At 55.7% G+C, this 18,908-nt stretch overlaps 7 protein-coding genes across 7 annotated transcripts; 4 read left to right on the forward strand and 3 right to left on the reverse strand.

The window, feature by feature from the left end:
- Positions 1-4: 4 nt before the first annotated feature.
- Positions 5-5,067, forward strand: PG998_006642 (uncharacterized protein; the record flags this gene model as incomplete). Its single annotated transcript, XM_066873458.1, has 8 exons — positions 5-241; positions 315-1,082; positions 1,191-2,670; positions 2,749-3,071; positions 3,156-3,279; positions 3,407-3,428; positions 3,490-4,239; positions 4,455-5,067. The coding sequence occupies 8 exons, from the start codon at positions 5-7 to the stop codon at positions 5,065-5,067; spliced, it is 4,317 nt and encodes a 1,438-aa protein (XP_066729403.1).
- Positions 5,068-5,627: 560 nt separating this feature from the next.
- On the reverse strand, positions 5,628-7,482 carry PG998_006643 (P450 monooxygenase 2; the record flags this gene model as incomplete). The annotated part of the gene is made up of 5 exons (XM_066873459.1): positions 5,628-6,040; positions 6,131-6,329; positions 6,430-6,800; positions 6,873-6,950; positions 7,020-7,482. The coding sequence occupies 5 exons, from the start codon at positions 7,480-7,482 to the stop codon at positions 5,628-5,630; spliced, it is 1,524 nt and encodes a 507-aa protein (XP_066729404.1).
- Positions 7,483-7,841: 359 nt separating this feature from the next.
- On the forward strand, positions 7,842-9,542 carry PG998_006644 (cytochrome p450 protein; the record flags this gene model as incomplete). The annotated part of the gene is made up of 3 exons (XM_066873460.1): positions 7,842-8,274; positions 8,358-9,056; positions 9,130-9,542. The coding sequence occupies 3 exons, from the start codon at positions 7,842-7,844 to the stop codon at positions 9,540-9,542; spliced, it is 1,545 nt and encodes a 514-aa protein (XP_066729405.1).
- A 793-nt stretch (positions 9,543-10,335) lies between these two features.
- PG998_006645 (uncharacterized protein) lies at positions 10,336-12,415 on the forward strand (the record flags this gene model as incomplete). The annotated part of the gene is made up of 5 exons (XM_066873461.1): positions 10,336-10,588; positions 10,775-10,791; positions 10,845-11,593; positions 11,668-11,938; positions 12,005-12,415. 5 exons carry the CDS (start codon positions 10,336-10,338, stop codon positions 12,413-12,415), a joined length of 1,701 nt encoding a protein of 566 aa, XP_066729406.1.
- Positions 12,416-12,819: 404 nt separating this feature from the next.
- On the reverse strand, positions 12,820-14,924 carry PG998_006646 (AMP dependent ligase/synthetase; the record flags this gene model as incomplete). Its single annotated transcript, XM_066873462.1, has 5 exons — positions 12,820-13,140; positions 13,243-13,731; positions 13,841-14,086; positions 14,177-14,542; positions 14,643-14,924. The coding sequence occupies 5 exons, from the start codon at positions 14,922-14,924 to the stop codon at positions 12,820-12,822; spliced, it is 1,704 nt and encodes a 567-aa protein (XP_066729407.1).
- A 280-nt stretch (positions 14,925-15,204) lies between these two features.
- PG998_006647 (uncharacterized protein) lies at positions 15,205-16,813 on the forward strand (the record flags this gene model as incomplete). The annotated part of the gene is made up of 2 exons (XM_066873463.1): positions 15,205-15,851; positions 15,901-16,813. 2 exons carry the CDS (start codon positions 15,205-15,207, stop codon positions 16,811-16,813), a joined length of 1,560 nt encoding a protein of 519 aa, XP_066729408.1.
- An 880-nt stretch (positions 16,814-17,693) lies between these two features.
- PG998_006648 (uncharacterized protein) lies at positions 17,694-18,734 on the reverse strand (the record flags this gene model as incomplete). Its single annotated transcript, XM_066873464.1, has 3 exons — positions 17,694-18,266; positions 18,362-18,462; positions 18,620-18,734. 3 exons carry the CDS (start codon positions 18,732-18,734, stop codon positions 17,694-17,696), a joined length of 789 nt encoding a protein of 262 aa, XP_066729409.1.
- Between the last annotated feature and the right edge of the window lie 174 nt (positions 18,735-18,908).

The following is an 18,908-nucleotide window of genomic DNA, read 5'->3' on the forward strand; positions in this document are numbered from 1 at the left end:
AGCCATGTTCCAGCAGCGACAACAACCATCTCTCCCCCCTTGCTCCATCGAGGTCGAGAACGCCTGGGGTCCTCAAGTTCATGGTTGCGGGGCAGATTTCGACTTAACACTGCTTTTCCAGGAGGTCCTGCTGTTCGTTTCACCCCTGTCCGTTGCCCTCTGTCTTTGCTGTCTACGGATTTGGCAGCTGGTGCGGGCCGATGTTATCGTTGCTTCTGACGCACTGCATTGGATCAAACGGGTGAGTGATGGTGGCTCTGCTTGGCTTCTGTTTGCATGACCTAACCCTATGCAACTGTCTGTCTGGGATTTAGGGCATTTATGGACTCTTCATTCTTTTACATGCAGCCGTTCTGGCAGTCCAGGCTGCGCCCGGTGCGCAGCTGACCCGCGCGACCCTTGCATCGTCTGCCGTCGCTCTCGCCGGGTCCCTTGTGCTGGCATTTGCTTCACACCTAGAGCACACACGGTCGGTCCGAGCTTCGACAGTCTTGGTCCTCTACTTTGGCTATTCCTTGGTTGCCGATGTTCTCCGAAGCCGCACGTTGTGGTCGATGCCACCGGCCAATGCGCCCGTGGCCGCCGCCCAGACTGCCCTGTGTGCCTGTAAGCTGCTTCTGCTGGTTGTGGAGCGACAGGACAAGTCGGTGCGGAATGGGGTACGGCCGCCTACCCCGGATGAAAAGGCCGACATCCTATCACGTCTCTTTCTCTGGTGGGTGATACCGCTGTTCAAGACGGGGAAAGAGACGTCGAGCTTGACAGCCGAGTCCCTACCCGATGTCGAGTTCGGCCTGACCGTCGCGGGCCATCGGCGCCCCAGTAGCAAGGGTGCAATATCACCACCTATCGACGCCGGAGAACTGCATAAGTCTTCCATATTCCTTCACATTTTGTCCATACGGGGCTGGCTGATCTTGACCGCCGTTCCGCCACGGCTCTGCTACACGGGATTCCTCTTCGCTCAGCCCTTCCTCATTCGGAGAGCCACGAACTGGCTGGCGGAGCCTCTTCACGTCAACACGTATAACATTGGTGGCAGTCTTGTCGCAGCTTACCTGATCGTGTACGTGGGCCTCGGGGTAATGACAATTTCTATTTTGGCCCCTTCAAAATTAACCTCTCCCAAAAGAGCATGGAGTGAAATGACATGATGACTTATTCCAGCACGGCAAAATGCCGTCATGTAGGCTACCCAAGCATTCTACCGCCAATGCACCGCTCGCTCCATCACAGCCGTCCGAGCCGATCTCGTCAGCTTGATCCACGCCCACAGCTTGCGGCTCAGTGCGTCGTCGTCGGCGCAGGACTCGGCGTCCACCCTGATGAGCGCCGACGTCGAGCGCTTCGTGACGGGCACGCGCAACATGCACGAGTGCTGGGCGTGCGTCCTGGAGCTCGCCTTGTCGCTGTACATCCTGCAGACGCAGCTCGGCGTCGCCACGGCCGCCGCCGGCGGCCTGAGCGTTACTTTCATCGGCCTTACGTCGCTCGTGGTCGGGGCGGCGGGCCGGCGGCAGAATGCGTGGCTGAAGGGTATGGAGACGCGTATCGCCGCTACTACGCGGGCGCTCAAGGCCATGAAAGGCATCAAGATGACGGGCGTCGCCGCTTTCGTACGGAGAGACTTGGTTGCCCTGCGCAAGGATGAGATCCGGAAGATGCGAGGATTTCGACAGATCCTGATGCTGGTCTTGTGGGCTATGTGGATTCCTGTCATCATGGCCCCTATCGTCGCTTTCACAGTTTACAATTTCGCCGTCGGTCCCCGGTCAGGCAATGCGTTGACCCCGGCCTTGGTGTACCAGTGCTTGACCATACTCAACATATTTGGGAACAACGTCGCTACGCTACTTGATAGCTCGGTCAACCTGGGTACGGCAGGTGCATCTCTCCTGCGAATCCAGGAGTTCATCGTAGGCGAGAACACGCGTTGGGACCAGAGGATCATTCTTCCCTCACCCGGCGACGACGCCGACGACGACGGTATCCCTCTGCTCCCGGCGTCCCCCCGGGCGCCCTCCAACGCCGCGATCCGGCTGCAGCGCCTGCGGAGGAGCCTGGGGCCAAGGGGGCAAGCCGCCACGACGACGACGACGCTGCGCCTCACGCGCGCCTGCGCCGGATGGAGCGCCGACGGCCCGCTGGTGGTGAACGGCGCGGACCTGGAGGTGTCGTCGCCCAGCATCGTGGCCGTGGTGGGCCCCACGGGCAGCGGCAAGACGACGCTGCTGCAGATGCTGCTGGGCGAGACGCGCCAGACGCAGGGCGAAGTCGGCATATCGACGCGCCACATCGGCTACTGCAGCCAGACGCCCTGGCTCACGCACGCCACCGTCCGGGAGAACGTGGTCGGCTCTCCCGACGACGGCTTCGACGCCGCGTGGTACGAAACCGTCATCCGCGCCACCGCCTTGCAGAAGGACCTGCGGTGGATGGCGCACGGCGACGAGACCGTCGTGGGGAACGAGGGAAGCGGCTTGAGCGGCGGGCAAAAGAAGCGGATCGCGCTCGCCCGTGCCCTGTACGCCCGGGCTCCCGTGCTCATTCTTGACGACCCCTTTAACGGCCTGGATGGGCGGACGGAATCGCGGGTGTTGGAAGCCTTGCTCGGTCCCCGAGGGTTGCTGCGCCAATACCCGGTCCTTGTCGTTTGGGCCACAAGTACAGGTAATTAGTTGACAGATGGTGTTGATCGTGTGAAGAGGAGTAGGGAATGAAAAGGATACTGACCAGGAAATATTGCAGCCCAGCAAGCTCGACTAGCAGATCGCGTGATCTCTCTCACGGACTCTGGAGACATCCGGAAAAGGGATTCTTTGCTCATACGCAGTAACCGGAATAGCCTCCAACGACTCAGCATACTCTCGACGAATGAGGAAGCGATCACCGACATGGACCCCCGCCCCTTGAGCGTCATTGAGGTTATGGAGGGCATCGTAGTAGACCAAGACGAAGTTTCGAAAGATGAGATCCAGAAACCAGCCAAAGACCCGGCAGCGTACAGGTACTACATTGGAGGAGGCGGAAAGCGGAAGTTTCTGCTCTTCCTGCTCATCATCTCCATATTCGTGGGTGTCGCAATGTTCAGCCGTTGAGTCTTACTCCTGTATGTCGACACCGTGGTACGTATCAACTAACCTTTGCTCTTGCAGAAATTTGGGTTGTCCGGTGGGCGGAGAACAATGTCGTGGATGCCAACCGTCTTCAAGGGCTTTACATCGGTATATACTTCGCGGCTGGGGCCATTCAGCTCATATCTTGGACAGCAGCAGGTCTGTAAGTATCGCGTCTGGCTGTTCTCGCGTCGAGATGAGTTGTTTTGATCTTTTCTCACATTCAGCTGTTGTCTACAGGTTCTTTATGCTAGCCATAGCAGAAAAGGCGGCTGATCGCTGTCACATAGCACTGCTTGATACCGTCTTATGGTGAGTCTGGAAGGAAGCTCACTCCTGTCAATCACGCAATTACTCACCAAGAGGAATACAGTGCCCCCATGTCCTTTTTCGACTCCACAGCGGCAGGGAACACCATCAACCGCTTCAGCCAGGACCTGCAACTGATCGACACGGAGCTGCCCTACAACCTGATGGGCACCATCACGCAGTTCCTGATGGCCGTGGGCCAGTGCGTAGTCATCGTCTACGGCTCGCCGTGGTCGGGCGTGGCCATCCCGTTCGTCGGCCTGGCCGTCTACTGGACGCAGCGGACGTACCTGCCGACGTCGCGGCAGCTGCGCCTGCTCGAGATCGCGGCCAAGGCGCCGCTGTTCTCGCACTTCCTCGAGACGCTGAGCGGGCTGGCCACGATCCGCGCCATGGGCTGGACGGGCGCCTACGCGCGCAAGACGCGCGCCGCCGTCGCCGCGGCCCAGAAGCCCTTCTACCTGCTCTTCGCCGCCCAGAACTGGCTCAACCTCGTCCTCGACCTCGTCACCGCCGGGCTCGCCGTCGCCGTCATGGCCGTGGGCGTCGCCACCCGCGCCAGCGCCGGCTCGTCGCTGGGCCTCGCCCTGTTCGCCGCCTCGAGCTTCGGCGGCTCGGCCAAGAACGTCGTGCAGCATTGGACGCAGCTGGAAATCAGCATGGGGGCCATCGAGCGCGTGCGCGCCTTCACTATCGAGACGGCGTCGGAGAGGCAGGGAGGGGCCGGGAACAAATCACCTGGCCCGGTAGACGATACGAAGGCGTGGCATGGAGAGGGGAGCATTGTCTTTCGTAATGTGTCTGCTCGTTACCGGTGAGTTTGACCGTTCTTTCGGTCCCCATCCTTATCATTCCATCATCTAATTAGTTTCACTGGCAAAGGCAAGAGCTGCCACTGGTCGTTCGGGATATATCTTTCGAGATCCGACCCCGCCAACGCTACGCCATTTGTGGCAGAACCGGAAGGTAATGATACGGTCCCCCTTTTCCTCCACGGTCACGATGAGAGACTAAAATGTTCTTGATCAGTGGAAAAAGTACTTTAATATCGGCACTGCTGCGCCTCATTACTTTGGAGTCTGGCGTCATTGTTGTCGATGGCGTTGACATTGCCACTCTGAACCCAGACCAAGAGCGGTCGCGTTTCATCACCTTGCCCCAGGACCCCGTGCTCATCCCAGGCTCGGTACGCCACAACCTGCAGATGTACGGGAGCGAGAGCTCCGACGAGGACCTAGTGACTGCGCTCGAAGGGTTTGGGCTGTGGGACATAATCCTCCCAAAAGGCGGTCTCGACGCCGAAATGGGCGAGGAGTTGCTGTCCCACGGACAGAGGCAGCTCTTCTGCTTCGCCCGGTCCACGCTCCAGAGGGGCAACATCGTCCTGCTGGACGAGCCCTCGAGCCAGGCGGACCGAGAGACGGAGCAGAAGATCGAGGCGGCCATCCGCGAGCGCTTCCACGACCATACGGTGCTCTGCGTGGCCCACCGCTTGAGCACCGTCATGAGCTTCGACGTGGTCGTTGTCATGGATGCCGGGGCCGTGGCGGAGATTGGCAGTCCCGAGACGTTGCTGCACGACCGCACTTCGCTGTTCTCCTCGTTGATGCAAAGTCAAAACGAACAGGACGAGCAAGTATGAGGCCCAGCTTTAGGGGTTGGGGGGATCACGTCTAGGACTAGAATATAATTGAATTTAATAGTTTCTCAGTGTACCTCGGCCGTCATACCAGCCGAGATATCAAATAAATTTGAGAGATGGTTGTGAATATTCATAAACTGTATATCTTCGGTTCAATGAAGGTATAACCCAACAGAAACGAAACCTTATAATAATGACTCTTTAAATCTGCGCACGCAACCAAGTGGCCATTATACCCAATGGCCTCAAAACTCTTATATAACAGGAAACTGTATATAATAAAACCATTTTAGTGTCAATAAAGACGTTTATTACCAGGGGTGTGTCGTGGATGTGGGATATGTGCTCAACTATAAATAGATAATCTGATCAGTGTAGGTAGGATAGTTTGTTCTGCGCTGTCTCTGAAGATATTTTTGCCTGGGGGCATTGTATCTTTGTGAAATTGCGCTTCAACACATGTCAGACTGAAAGAATCCAAAAGGCGGCTACCACGGCAGGTTTTTGTCTAATATCAACAAAGCTTTTGCTCAATATAGCACCCTCCTTACCAAATTATTCTATTCAATCTCGGTCAATACGATCGTCTGTGTCATATCCGGCATCAAGTTCGCATCCATCTCGGTACCAGGCTTGAGCGTTTGGCCCTTGGGTAGCGAAATGTCGTACTTGAGCAAGAGACCGGCGATGATGATCTTGCTCAAGGCGCTGGCGTAGTGGCGTCCCGGGCAGGTGAGGCGGCCACTCCCCCACATGCCGTTGCCGGGCTCGATGCCGTGGAACTCACGATCCGGGGATAGCGGCAGACCATCCGGGCCCAGAAACCGCCGGCCGTCGAACCTTTCGGGGTCCGGGTAGAATTCCGGATCCCGAGACATGGCCTCGCCGGCCACGGCTATGTACGTGCCCTTGGGGACCCACGTACCGTCCGAGAGGCCGAAAGATGATCTTGCTTTGCGCGTGATAGCCACTTCTCATGGAGAGAGCGTGATTGGGTCAGTAGCTATGAATGTTTTTGCTAGGGTGGGTGTGCCCAATACTCAGAAGGTAGGGTCAAACTTACGGCCTTCGGGAGCGAACACGCGCAGAGATTCCTTGAGGAAACTGTCGAGAAGATGGAGCTTCTTGCTAACCTCGTAGGTCCACTGCATATTCTCGCTTGCCAGGGCTGCTCTGGCCTCGGCCCGGATCTCGGGGATATACTCGGGATGCGCACAAAGGTGGTAGATGGCTTCCATGAGTGCATGCGTAGATGTGTTCAACTTGAGCAGCGTGTTAGAAGTTCAATGTCGTCCTGAGCAGGAAAAGAACAACAAAACGGAAACTTATTATACTGCTAGTAGGGAGCAGGCTGAGACTTACCGCTCCAGTGATGATGCCCACAACCTGCAGAGCCACCTTGCGCGGCGATTCGTTGTACTCGGCCAGGAACTTGAGAATATCGACATCCTCGTTGTCAGGGCTCCGTCGCTTCTTGATAGGATCGTCGAGATAGCGCTCCGCCTTGGCGAGGATCGCCTCCAGCTTGTTGTCCTTCACCACGAAGGGCTTCACGAGCGGTCGCAGCGCGTACGGCCAGGGCTTGAGCGCGTTGCGGATGCGCCAGGCCTCGGGGAAGTACTCCATCACGATGTTGCCCCAACCGCCGGCGTGGGTCAGCTCTTCGCCGATGAACACGGTCGAGGTCATGCTGGAGACGGTTGCGTAGCAAAACTGGTAGACGCTCATCTCCACTGTGGATTCCTGTCAGCAACCCCTCCGAAAGACAAGCCGCCCCGGATTTGCGGTTTGCATTTCCAACCTACTCGTGTCTTTAGGAATCTGACTAAAGAGAAACTCGCTAGTGCGCCGGTACTCGCGATGCATCATCGGAACCGTCGTCTCTGTGCAACGAGGAGCATCAGCAAGTCGGCTCTCGAAGTAAATACCCGACTAGGGACTTCTGTACTCACTCAAACTCCGCGTCAGCGGCCCGCGAACCGCATCGATATGCTGGGCACCGCCCATAGCGACGTCGGCGCCGATGTGCTCGCCGACCCAGTAGTCCATCAGGACCTGGGCGTGGCTGATTTTGGACTCGGGCAGCATGCGGATCTCGGGCAAGAACCTGGGCGCGATGATCAGCTGGTCCTTCTCGGCCGTGTAGACGACGAAGTTCCGGCCCTTGTGCCGGTTGTACCCGTGGCGCACCAGGGCGCGGCCGTGCTGCTGGAAGTCTTGCACCGCGGCCTTCTTGTTGCGGCCAAACAGGCCCGGCGCGCGGCCGACCCTTATCCACGCCCGCCGCCTCCTGGACGCGGCGCTGCGGCCCACGGTCAGGAGGACGGCGACCAGCAGGACGCCCAGGGTCGACAGTGTGACACTGGACTTGAAAGCTTCCAGCTGCGCGGGGAAACGAATCTCAAGTGTACTCATTTTTACCGATAAAATGACTGATTTACTATGGAAAAGGGTGGGGGAAAGGGGTGAATCATGAGACACCGATGAGAGAGACGCCTATGATGCTGCACTTCCAGTCGTCGTCAATTGAGTACATCTGTCTGGCCTTCAGCGCTGCTCCGTCGGCGTTACAGGGGGCTACAGGGGACTTTAGGGGGTAATGTCGATGGCTACAGCGTGGCGATCCCGAAATCCTTCATTAGCCCCACCACAGTGGCACCACGAATGGCCCCCAATCGAGTCGAGTGTACGACTGGACCAAAAGAAGTTCAATTGCGTCGCAATAGCACTGGCGACAGCGAAAGTGATAGCATGCTATGCAAAGTTCTTGAGCCATGAAAGACGACCGAGGAATTTCGTTGCTGACGGTGCTGCCGACCTCGGCCGTGGCCGTGGCCGTGTGGCTGGCGTTGCGGCAACTCGCGAAGCTGTTCCGCAAGCCGAAGCTCGACATGCCGCATCTCTGCTTTACGGACGGGGACAATTCACCGCAACGGTACGCGCAGCAGTCGGGAGGCCTGCTCGAGCGGGGATACGAGCAGTATTCCAAAAAGGGGCTGCCGTTTTCCATGTACAACCACGCGGACCGGTCGCGGCCCATTGCCGTGCTCCCTGTCAAGTACCTCGCCGAGATTCGAAATGCAGCATCTGCCGAGCTGAGCTTCTCGAGCTATCTGAACACGACTACTATCGCCCATGACATTGGCGCTCCGTTGGTGACCGATCGCGTCATTCACCTCGTTCGCCATGACTTGAATAAGTCGCTGAGTGGGTGTCCATGTTTTTTCTAGGAGTAAAGGGGTGGTGTGGTTGCTGGGTGTTTGCATCTGGGCTAACGTGCGTCTCTGTAGACGACCTGATCCAGCCGCTTCAGCAGGTCTGTGAGAAACTTGTCCCGGAGCTGGTCTCTCCATGCCCGGACTGGACTCCGCACAATGCGTTTTATCTCCTGATGCCTCTGGTGTCGCGCCTCATGGCCCGCGTTCTGGTGGGCCCGGAGCTCTGGGACAACGACGAGTGGCACGGCGTCATCATGGCCTACTTCCAAGCCGGCGGCGAGGCCTCGAGGCACGTGCGCGACACCTACCCCCCGTGGCTTCGCTGGACGTCCCGGTATCTCGACAAGAACGTGAAAGCCATTTACGCCACCCGTCGTAGGGGCCAGGAGATCCTCAAGCCCGTCATCGAGGCCCGTCTGGCCGAGGCGACGGGGAGTGGCTCGGCGCCGGCCCGCGGTCATGGGCCACGGTTTCAGGACGGCATCGGCTGGCTGGTGGATTCGTACATGACAGACAACCATTTTGTGCAAACCGATCACATCATGCAGGATCAGGCTTTTCTCGTGGCGGCTTCTATCCACAGCATTTCCCTCACTGCATTGTCGGCCCTGCTGGATCTTGTGGACCACGCCGATGCCATCGCGGAGATCAGAGAAGAGATCGCTACCGTCTTCGCCGAGCACGGGGGCTGGACACGACAGTCTCTGGCGGCCCTTCGGCTGTTGGACAGTTTCATGAAGGAGAGCCAGCGGTTCAACAACTTCCAATACAGTTTGTGACCCCCTCATTGTTCCCCACCCCTCTCTCCGCTTGTACCAGAGCACTGACTCCGTGAGCCCGGCAGACACGATGCAGCGCCTGGCGGTCGTGGACTACACCTTCAAAGACGGCCTGCGCATCCCCGCCGGGACGTCCATCGTCGTGCCCAGCCGGCTGCTCGGGCGGGACCCGGACCTGCACGGCCGCGACGCGGAAAAGTTCGACGCGAAGCGCTGGCTGCGCAGGCGAGAGCAGGGCGACGCCACCAAGTTCCACTTCGCCTCGCTGCAGGACGACATGCTGCCCTGGGGGAGCGGCCCGCACGCCTGTCCCGGCCGCTTCCTGGCCCAAGACATGATCAAGCTCGTGTTGGTTCACCTGCTGACCCAGTATGACCTGAAGTTCCCAGAAGGCGTCGAAGGACGCCCCGCGGACATTCCGGAGAACACCAACTCCAACCCGAACATGATGGCGCAGATTCTTTTCAAGGGGCGATAGTGCTACCTGTATTAGATTCTACTCGATGGCAGGCGTTCTACTTGAACTTGAGACATGTTTTTGCGACAGGAAGGCATGGGCGAACGTATATAGGCAAATGCAATACATCATTTTGATTAAAGCATATTTTGTATAATTCACGATTTTTGAAGTCTCATGACTAGAAAAGTATAACACAAGAAGCATAATGCTTAGCTGTTGTAGTCTACAGGATATATAAAGAAAACATTGGAGTGTATTTTGTGGTGAACTGAATCTTGCTATTTTGGATATATTGAGATATAATTCGTAAACGACTTTGGTGACGAGGAGGTTTTTGCTGTATCCGCTACCCGTATGCGTATTCGTATTAAGAAATACAGCCAATAATTGAAGTTTGTTGTACGGCAAAAGAAGTTTATATTAACATCCTTCGAATTTTGGCCTTGGCCAGTCCTATAGAGTACTAGTTTCTACTTGATTCAGCCCATCTGCACCGCCAAATTTGATAAAAGCACGATATTATGATAACTTCACTTTCTTCCATGTGAGAATCCGGGTACTATATTCGTGTATCTGCTAATAAAATGTACTTATAAAGTAGGCGCCTTAGCTCCGAAGCTACCCGGCGCGCGCATGTCGTTTGGAGAAGATGTGATTGGGACTGAATAAGGGATCGCGCGCAAAACTCTCGGTGCCGAGGACGAGGGTGGCACTTTTCCCTCAGGATGCCGCCATGCGAGACCTGCATGAAGGGAACCTGGAGTCATCTCAGGTCGTCGATTTAGCGTCGTAACAGGCTATCTGTCCCCATATGTCTTACAAAACTCACGTCGTCGCCTCTGGAGTTTCTGCGACACAGGAAAAGACGTATTCTACGCGAGTTTCAAAGATGTTTCTGGTATCTTTCCATGGCGTCACTGAGCTTTGCCAGCAAACAACAGGGGTTAGCATTATGCCCTGGCTGGCTTTCGGTGCGATGTTCATGTGTTGGCGGGTCTGGAAATTCACCATTTCCCCAATATTCCGACCGACAGAGCCTAGAGAGCTTCCCTACTGGATCCCCTGTACGTTCCCTGCAGCCCCCTGAATGCCACGGCGTGGTAGATAGTGAAGTGTTGATTGACAGTTGTTTGACAAAGTTCTCGGTATGATGGCATTTATGAGTGAGGCTTCGAATATGGCGACGGCGACTAATCTAGTTACATGTGTCCCCAGGACATGCCATCTCGTTTTCTACTGACTACTATAAGACACTGGAAAATGGAAGGTAGGCAGCCCCCTGTCCTTTCACATAAGCACCTAGCATAAGGAGCGTAACAGGCCTTACTCACGCCGACGATCAGGCGGTACTTTGGAGATGGCCGCGAGTCTTACAGTCTCTGCATAGCTGGAACACGCATCTACATCTGCTCCTCCCCCGAAGGCGTGGCCAGCCTCCTTGGAAACACCACAACCGTCGCCAATCAAAACATCATCAACTTGATTAGATGGATAGGGGTCTCTGAAGAGAGCGTGAACAGGTTTTTTCAGATAGATCCCGCAGCAAAACATAACACCGGCATGGGGAAACCGCAAGCCCCGGCCTCGATGATGGATGAGTTCCACCGACGTCAACTGAAGTCGGGGGAGCAGGTAGAAAAGCTTTTCCACGAGGGACTGCTTCCGGAAGTGGATCAGATCTTGCAGGGCATATTAGAAGATGGCGCAAAGTCAGTTGATGGAACCAGTATGTCGCTACTCGGCATATGCAGCGCCATGTTCATCGGGGGCACCATCACGGCCTTCCTGGGGGACCAGGTTCGGGAATCCCGCCCCGCCCTGGTCGATTCCTTTGCTACCTGGGAACGCACCTGCTGGAAATGGGCCTTCCAAATGCCCGCGGTGCTAAGCCGCGACATGCTGCAGGCGCGCGATGGTATGGTTGCTGCCTTCATCGACTATCTCGACATCCCAGCAGACGATCGCCAAGACGCTGCCTACTTCACCAAAGCCACCGAGGCTATGCTGCGTGACGTCGGGATATGCAATAACGAGGATATCGCGCGCATTTTTGTGGTGCAGTTCTTCAAGTGAGCCATCACCCTTTTCCCACCTAAACTCAGGTCTGACACTTTCGATAACAAGCTAACTTGGGATTTCGCAGTATCTTGAGCAATGTATACAAGGCGGCCTTCTGGACCATCGCCTACATGGTGTACGAGCCCTCGCTCATAGGAAGTATACGCAGCGAGATTGCACCCGCCGTCCAGAACGGCCAAGTCCAAGACGAGTCGTTTCTCTCCAAATCCTGCCCCCTGTTGGACGCGTTGATGAGCGAAACGTTCCGCCTCACCGTGGCGAGCTCTCTCGGACGCGACGTCATAGGCCCGACCCCAGTGGGAGGCAAGATACTCCAGCCCGGGAGCGTGTTGATGGTGAGTCAATCCTCTGATAGCCAAACCTTTCCACCGTCGTCAAACTGAATCGCAGCACTGCACTAGTTGCCGGTCCACCAACTGCACTTTGACCACTCGGTTTGGGGCCCGAACGCGCGCGCCATGGACCTGGGCCGCCTCGCCCGGGATCCGAAGCTCTACGCCTCGCGATCGTACCGGCCCTTTGGGGGTGGACACAGCCTCTGTCCCGCACGGTTTTTCGTGAAGAGAGCCATTGGGTACGCGGTCGCGTCCCTGGTCACCAAGTTCGATGTGCACGTCGACATCGAGCGGATGAGGCAGAAGGTGGGCACCAGACCCTCGTCGAGAAAACAGGGCCAGTCTGTCCGCGACGCCAGAGGTATCGACTCGATCAACTTCCCCAGGGTGGATCTGAGCAAGCCCAGTCCCGGGGCGAGTCTTCCGGTCGTGCAGGGCGAAGATGTTTATGTGGTCCTGAAGCAGAGATCGCGATAGCTTGGGAATCAATGCAAATGGGTCGAGTACTGTTTCTGATTCGTGTGCCTTCGTAAGGAGGCTCTGAAATCCCTTTTCACGCGCTGGTATGTATATAAAGACCTCACGTTCTCACTGGGGAGTGTTTAGTGCCCGAGCATCTTGCCACATTCCTACGCCGAGTAGAACTTTTCATCAATGATATTCGCATGCCACACTTAGTACTACAAACTATCCATGTTTAGTTGTCGTAGGCTTCACAAGCCCTAGGTAGCTACGCACATTTAAAGGTACAAATTGGCTTGTTTCATTTTTACATTCACGCCCAAATACATATTGGATACGACCAACTTGACATGGAGGAAACGAGATTCACTCTACAGGCTATTGGCGAAGCGATCTAACTTGACTGCTTGGCATTTCCTTCAACTCCTTGCACGTAGCACCCCCTTTGATATCTTTCCCGATGGGGTTCGAGGCAGGACGTCGAGTATCTCGTACTTGCCACGAACCCAATGAGGTTCCGTCAGGGTTGCCTCGAGGTGATCATCCAACTCGTCGAAGAGCATTTCCTGGTCCACTGGTTCCACTGCCCCTAGCTCGGTGGGCGGCTTCTTGGTTGGGACGATGAAGGCTTTTGGTCGCTCGCCCGCCAGCTCATCCGGTACGCCAATGACAGCCACCTCAGCTACAGCTTGGTGCTTTTTGATGCATTCCTCAATTGCAACCGGGGAAACTTGAAGACCCTATATTACGGCGAGGAACCACGTGTGTCAGTTTAGTCAAAAGTAAAATAGTTTGCCCAACTTTTCTTCTCCCCGTACTTTGTGGATCGGCTCATCACGTACCTTGACCTTGATCATGTCTCTCAGCCTATCCACAATGCACAAGTGGGAGTCCCCATTCGGGCTCTTGCGAAACAGCGCCACATCGCCGGTGTGCAGCCAGCCGTCCCGGAACGTCGCCGCCGTGCCTTCCTCGTCCCCCAAGTAGCCAATCGCTTGGTTCGGCGAGGAGACGACCAGCTCGCCCGGTTCGTCAAACGACTGCACCTCGCTCCCGTCCGCCGCGCGGACCAGGCGGGCCTGGTAGGACGCAAGCAAGACGCCGACGGCGCCGGGGACATACTCGTGCGGGCTGCTCATGGCGATGGCGGCCGGACACTCGGTCATGCCGTAGCCCGTGACGATGCTCCAACCGGGCTGTAGTGCCTTCGTCTTGGCGTGCAGCTCCGGGGACACGTTGCCAGCGCCAATATAGAGAGTATCGACGGACGACAAGTCAAACAGCTTGAACAGGAAGGGATTGCCAATCATCGCGGCCAGCACCGAAGGAACCTAAGTAGATATCGAGTGTCAGTATATACAGCTGCCCGTTGACTGTATCTCGCCATCTCCCCAAAGCAAGGCGTGGCAGCAAGAACTCATCGATGAAAAAAATGATTACCAAGTAGAGCCGGTTGATGCGATGGACCTGAATAGACTTCATGGCCTGTGTCATGTCGAACTTAGTATGCAGGATGAATCGGTCCCGCATGTAGACAGACGTGTGCGACGAGACGATGCCCTGCACGTGGCTCAGGGGCATGACCCCCAGCACCACCTCGGTGTCGCGGCGCCGCGTGATCTGCTCCAGCTCGACGAGCTGCAAGATGTTTGCGATGACGGCCGTGTGCGTCAGGCACGCTAATTTCTACACGGCGCAGAGGGACTGTTAGCGCACAGCTCACTCAGGGCATAGTTGCTATGGTGATGGATGCGCGCGCTCGAGCAGCAACTTTACCTGGATACCAGAGGTGCCGCTGGTCGGGCAGAGGTACGCCACCTCGGCTTGGGTCTCGAGCGGCGGCAGGCGATCTAGGGACTTTCCGACTTGGAATAATGACGCGATGGTCTTGAGTTCGCGACGGGTGCCGTTGCCCTCGCCACCGGCCGCCAGAGGAGTCGTCAAGTAGACGCGCGCGTCGGACACGCCCGCAGCGGCTAGGGCAGCCGTAGCCGACTCCAACAATGCCGAGGAGGTGATAATGACATTGCAGCCGCTGACTTTCAGATGCTTGCCATTTTCTGCGGGAGAGCTACTTCCGTGGAGCAGAAGACACGTAGCCCGGAGCCGGTGGATTGCCCAGGAGCAGGTCAGATAGTCCAGCTGTTGTCACGTTTTTCACGGTTGTCGTCAGCCTATTTGTTTCCCCTGTCCGAGAGACTGTAACCATAAAGCCTTTCCTCTCCCCCCAGGGTTGGCTTACCGTATTCTCCGACAAGAGCGCAATGACGCTGCTATTCCCTGCCGATGCGCTGGCAGGAGCGGCCCATGCCAGATCCCGCGCAAGCGCGGCCGCCAAGTTTTCGACGTCTTCTGCCAGCTGCTTCGGTGTTTTGACGTCTTTCTCGTCGTCGGCTGAAATGAGAATCGCCGGGTTGGACGCTTCTACATCTTGTTTTCCACGGAGCACAAAGTCTCCAATGGACCCTAGGCCGGAAAGATCCTTGGGTATTGCAGTTAACCACGACGGCGGGTAGAACTTCATCTTGCCTTGTTCGATTTTTCAATCATCAACACTTTGGTCAAGTCAATAGTATCCCATCTGCATCTCGTACTTTCATGCTCAATCATGTCGTCTTCTTGTAGCGACAATTGCCAAGCAGGCATCGGAGTTGTGTGTTGATCCTTCAATCCTGCGCACGATTTGGTAAAAGAAGAGGGCCCCACATCCCCCTTTTTCCCCCTTTCGGATTCTTTATGACGGGAGCCGGGGCGATAGACACAGGCCTAGAGGACAGCACATACACGCATTTCGAAATTTTAAAATGTACGAATCTTTACTTTTCATTCTTGTCGGTGTTGTCGTCATTGCGTACGGCATTGATTTCATTCTGGGCCAGCTTGACGATCCGCGAGAACCCCGCCGCATTAGGCCCAAGATACGAGTACCTATAATTGGCCATATTCTCGGGGTCTTGCATTACGGATTCAATTACTACGAGTTGTTGAGGTATGGCTACTTTCCAAAGTACTGGATTCCGGCCGCTAATCTAGGGACGCAGTCAGGACGCAGACGCCGAGATATTTGCTCTTGGCATTTTGAATTTCAAAGTTTACATCACTCGAGGCAGCAGGATACGGCAACTGGTTCAAAAGTGCAAAACCCTCTCGTTTACTCCTTTTTGAAAATACCAGCCGATGTCATCGGCAGTGATGCTCATGCCTTGTTTGATGGAGTTCTCCTCGAGAGCTTCAGCCACCGCACCAAGGAGGCTCTGACACCAGGCCCTCATCTGGACGTGCAAAATCTCCGAATGGGCCAGCAAATCCTTCTTCACGTGACGGAAATGCTCCGAGAAGACCATGTGGACTTGTTTGAGTGGGCAAAGCACTCCATCGTACAAGCCACAGCCGCCGGCTTGTATGGGGCGCACCACCCGTTTCGAGATCGTAAAGTCGAAAATGCTCTTTGGTAAGGCAATCTTGCATACCATTTGATCCCTGGACTGACAGATCGGTAGGACCTGGGAGGAGCACAGGCCCAGCCACATGTTGGGAACTGATTTCCTCCGTACGGGGTACAAAGCGCGTGACACTGTATTCGAGGCATTCCGGGAGTACTTTCAGCGCATACCAGACGACGCGTCGTTCTTGGTGCAGCAGCGGCAAAATGTCATGCGCGAAGGCGGCATAGCGGAAGAGGACACCTACAAGATCCAAGCCACTCTCAGCAATGCCGCGTACCCCAACACGGTTCCCACCCTGTTCTGGACCATCTTTGAGATTTACTCCCGGCCGCAGCTACTCGACGACATCCGCCAAGAGCTGCACGACAACGCTGTAAGCCGGGCCTCCGAGAAGGGCACTAACGAATTCGTCCTGGATGTTGCCGCACTGCAGACGGCGTGCCCGGTGCTCTTGTCGACGTACCAGGAGACGCAGCGGACGCGGCACGCGCAGGTGGCCTGGCGCATGGTCACCGAGGACACGCTGCTGGACGGGCACGTGCTGAAGAAGGGGAACTACCTGCAGATCCCCGTGCGGCCGACGCACGAGAGCCGCGAGGTCTGGGGGCCGCGGGCCGCCGCCTTCGACCCGTACCGGTTCGTGCCCGGGAAGAACAAGCCCAAGATCGCGCCGAGCTCGTTCATGCCGTGGGGGTCGCCGCCCCACCTGTGCCCCGCCCGCCAGTTCGCGTCGGCCGAGATCCTCATCGCCGCCGCGCTCCTCGTCCTGCGCGTGCAGCTGACCCCGGTGGGGGGCCGCCGTGGCGGCGGCGGCTGGGAACAGCCGGCGTTGCGGTCCGGCACGCCGGCGCTGCCGCGGCCGAGGCGGGATATACGGGCTAAGGTGACGCCCAGGGAAGGAGCTCGAGGGAATTGGAGCGTGGTTATAGGCAGGGCCAAGGCGAGGATCTCGCTTGCATCGGGATAGGACTGGCTCAAGATTATGTCGATATAGATGCCGAACAACTGATATCCTAAGGCGAATACTCGAGCAATCAATTTACATTACATAATTATTCCATGTGGCGTACGTAGAGATTACAAATTCCTAATTATGTATATCTAGAGATGTAAATTTGTCTCTTTTAGGTTAGGTATTATGTAAACTTTATAATTCTAATTATTAGTATTATATTTAAAGCAGGCATTAGCATGAACACGAGAAACACTTGATTTTAGGAAAAGCTTTTCCCAACCCTAATAAAAGATTGCTCAATCTCATTTTCACTCTATCCTCATTTCGTCTTTCTTTGATTCATCCAGAGCTACTTCGCATTGTCGTGCTTTGACAAGGTATCAAATGGCCTCCTTGCCCTATATTGGTCGTCTCTGGCGTCAGCACTTGCAAGGAAGGATTTGGCTGCCTGGTTCGAATGACGTGGTGCCGCTGGCCACGCGCCACTGATAGATGGAGGAATGAAGGATTTCAGTAATTTAGGAAGGTTACTTCCTGAAATAACCAGTAGAGCATGTGGAATGGACCTATCACAAGGAATTGCTGGCTTAAAGGAATTCATTTTGCTTCGCCGCCAAGGAGGCGAAAATTGATAATCGTGGCAACAGACTTGGAGACAATCGACGGGAACTGCACTGACTCCATTCGGAATATTATTGAAATTGTCGTAGAATAGATAATACAGTTAGTATTTACTGGTTTGACGGCACTCATTTCCGGCTAGGAGAAATTATTCGTTCTAACTAAGCATTTTCATAGATAGCTAATACCTTCCATATGAACCACTTGTAGACTTAGTTAATTTGTCTATTCTCACGAATGGCTCCATTTCGATGAACAAAACCTATCTCCGTTAACCACCTTGTTGCTGCCCAAGATCCAGCATTGAAGCACTGTTTTCTACTGAAGCGAGATTATATCTCGGCATTCCGCCATGCTGCCCCAGCGACTGTGGAGTTTGCAAATGCTGCTGCTGTGAATGTGGCCGCTGTGAAGGGGAAAGCAGTTGTCGTGGCCCCTGTTCTCGCTGCTGCTGTCGTTCCTCGGGTGACGATTCAGAGCGAGTGGGTGGATTGGATTCCAAGACCTGCTGCATGCGATGACGCATCTCCTGCACACTGCGCTGCAACTGCTCCAACTTGGCCGCCTCCCTGCGACAGCACCTGCACAAGACCTCCATCGTGTCAATGGCCGACGAGAGCGTGGCTGTTTTGCGCTGTAAAGTCCCCGCGACCGCGGGCGGATGGCTTTTGACCGCCCAGTCTGCAGAGTCCGTCCGACAAATCCTCTGCGTGGCCTCGCTCGACAGAGCTCGGGCGAGAGCGGCGTACTTGCCGTTCAACGTGGACCGATAGCGCTTTTCCACGGCGTAGTGCCGCCGCTGGCTGCCGCCTCCCTTTCTCTGTTCTGGTGCACCTGACTGCTGCTAAATACGATGAATCAAATTGAGTATCCGTGGCAATAATGGAGAAACTGGCTTGGGACGCAACAGGGAAAGGCTAACAGGAGGGGGAAACCTACTCTGGGCATGCTCGAGTCGTTGACTTCTGGTAGTATACCATATCCTGACACAGGCTCGGAGAATTCTTCGTGCAGCAAATTGGAATCGGCATAACTACTATCTGAGCACGGCCAGAAGTTAATTTTAGCATCCATCAAGATTTGGAGGTAACGTGCCTGTGGTTGTGCGCAAGATCGATTCTGGACTCAACATAGTCCACTGCGATTCGTCCAATGCAAAGTCACAGTCGAGTAGATGGCTTGGCACTTGCGACCCACCACCGGCAGAATCCAAGTTACCGGCGGTGCCGTATCCAGTCATGCCGTCGAGATGGTGCATGTCGGCGACGGAATTGTGGGCCAACAGAGGGTGCATTGTGGCATCGTCAAACATATTTGCTGCTTGTCCTGATGTTCTGGAACAGGCCGTTCCTCGAATCGAGGTGTCACGGTGAGGATTATACCTAACGCTATTGCACGAGTCGATTCGATTCCCCCCGCCGATCAGACCAGCGAAAACCGAGGACACCAACTTTCTATTTAAACCAGCGTTTCCTCAGCTAGGTTG

Source organism: Apiospora kogelbergensis, assembly GCF_038363985.1.
Source record: "Apiospora kogelbergensis strain CBS 113332 chromosome Unknown utg000005l_segment0_segment0, whole genome shotgun sequence".
NCBI lineage: Eukaryota > Fungi > Ascomycota > Sordariomycetes > Amphisphaeriales > Apiosporaceae > Apiospora > Apiospora kogelbergensis.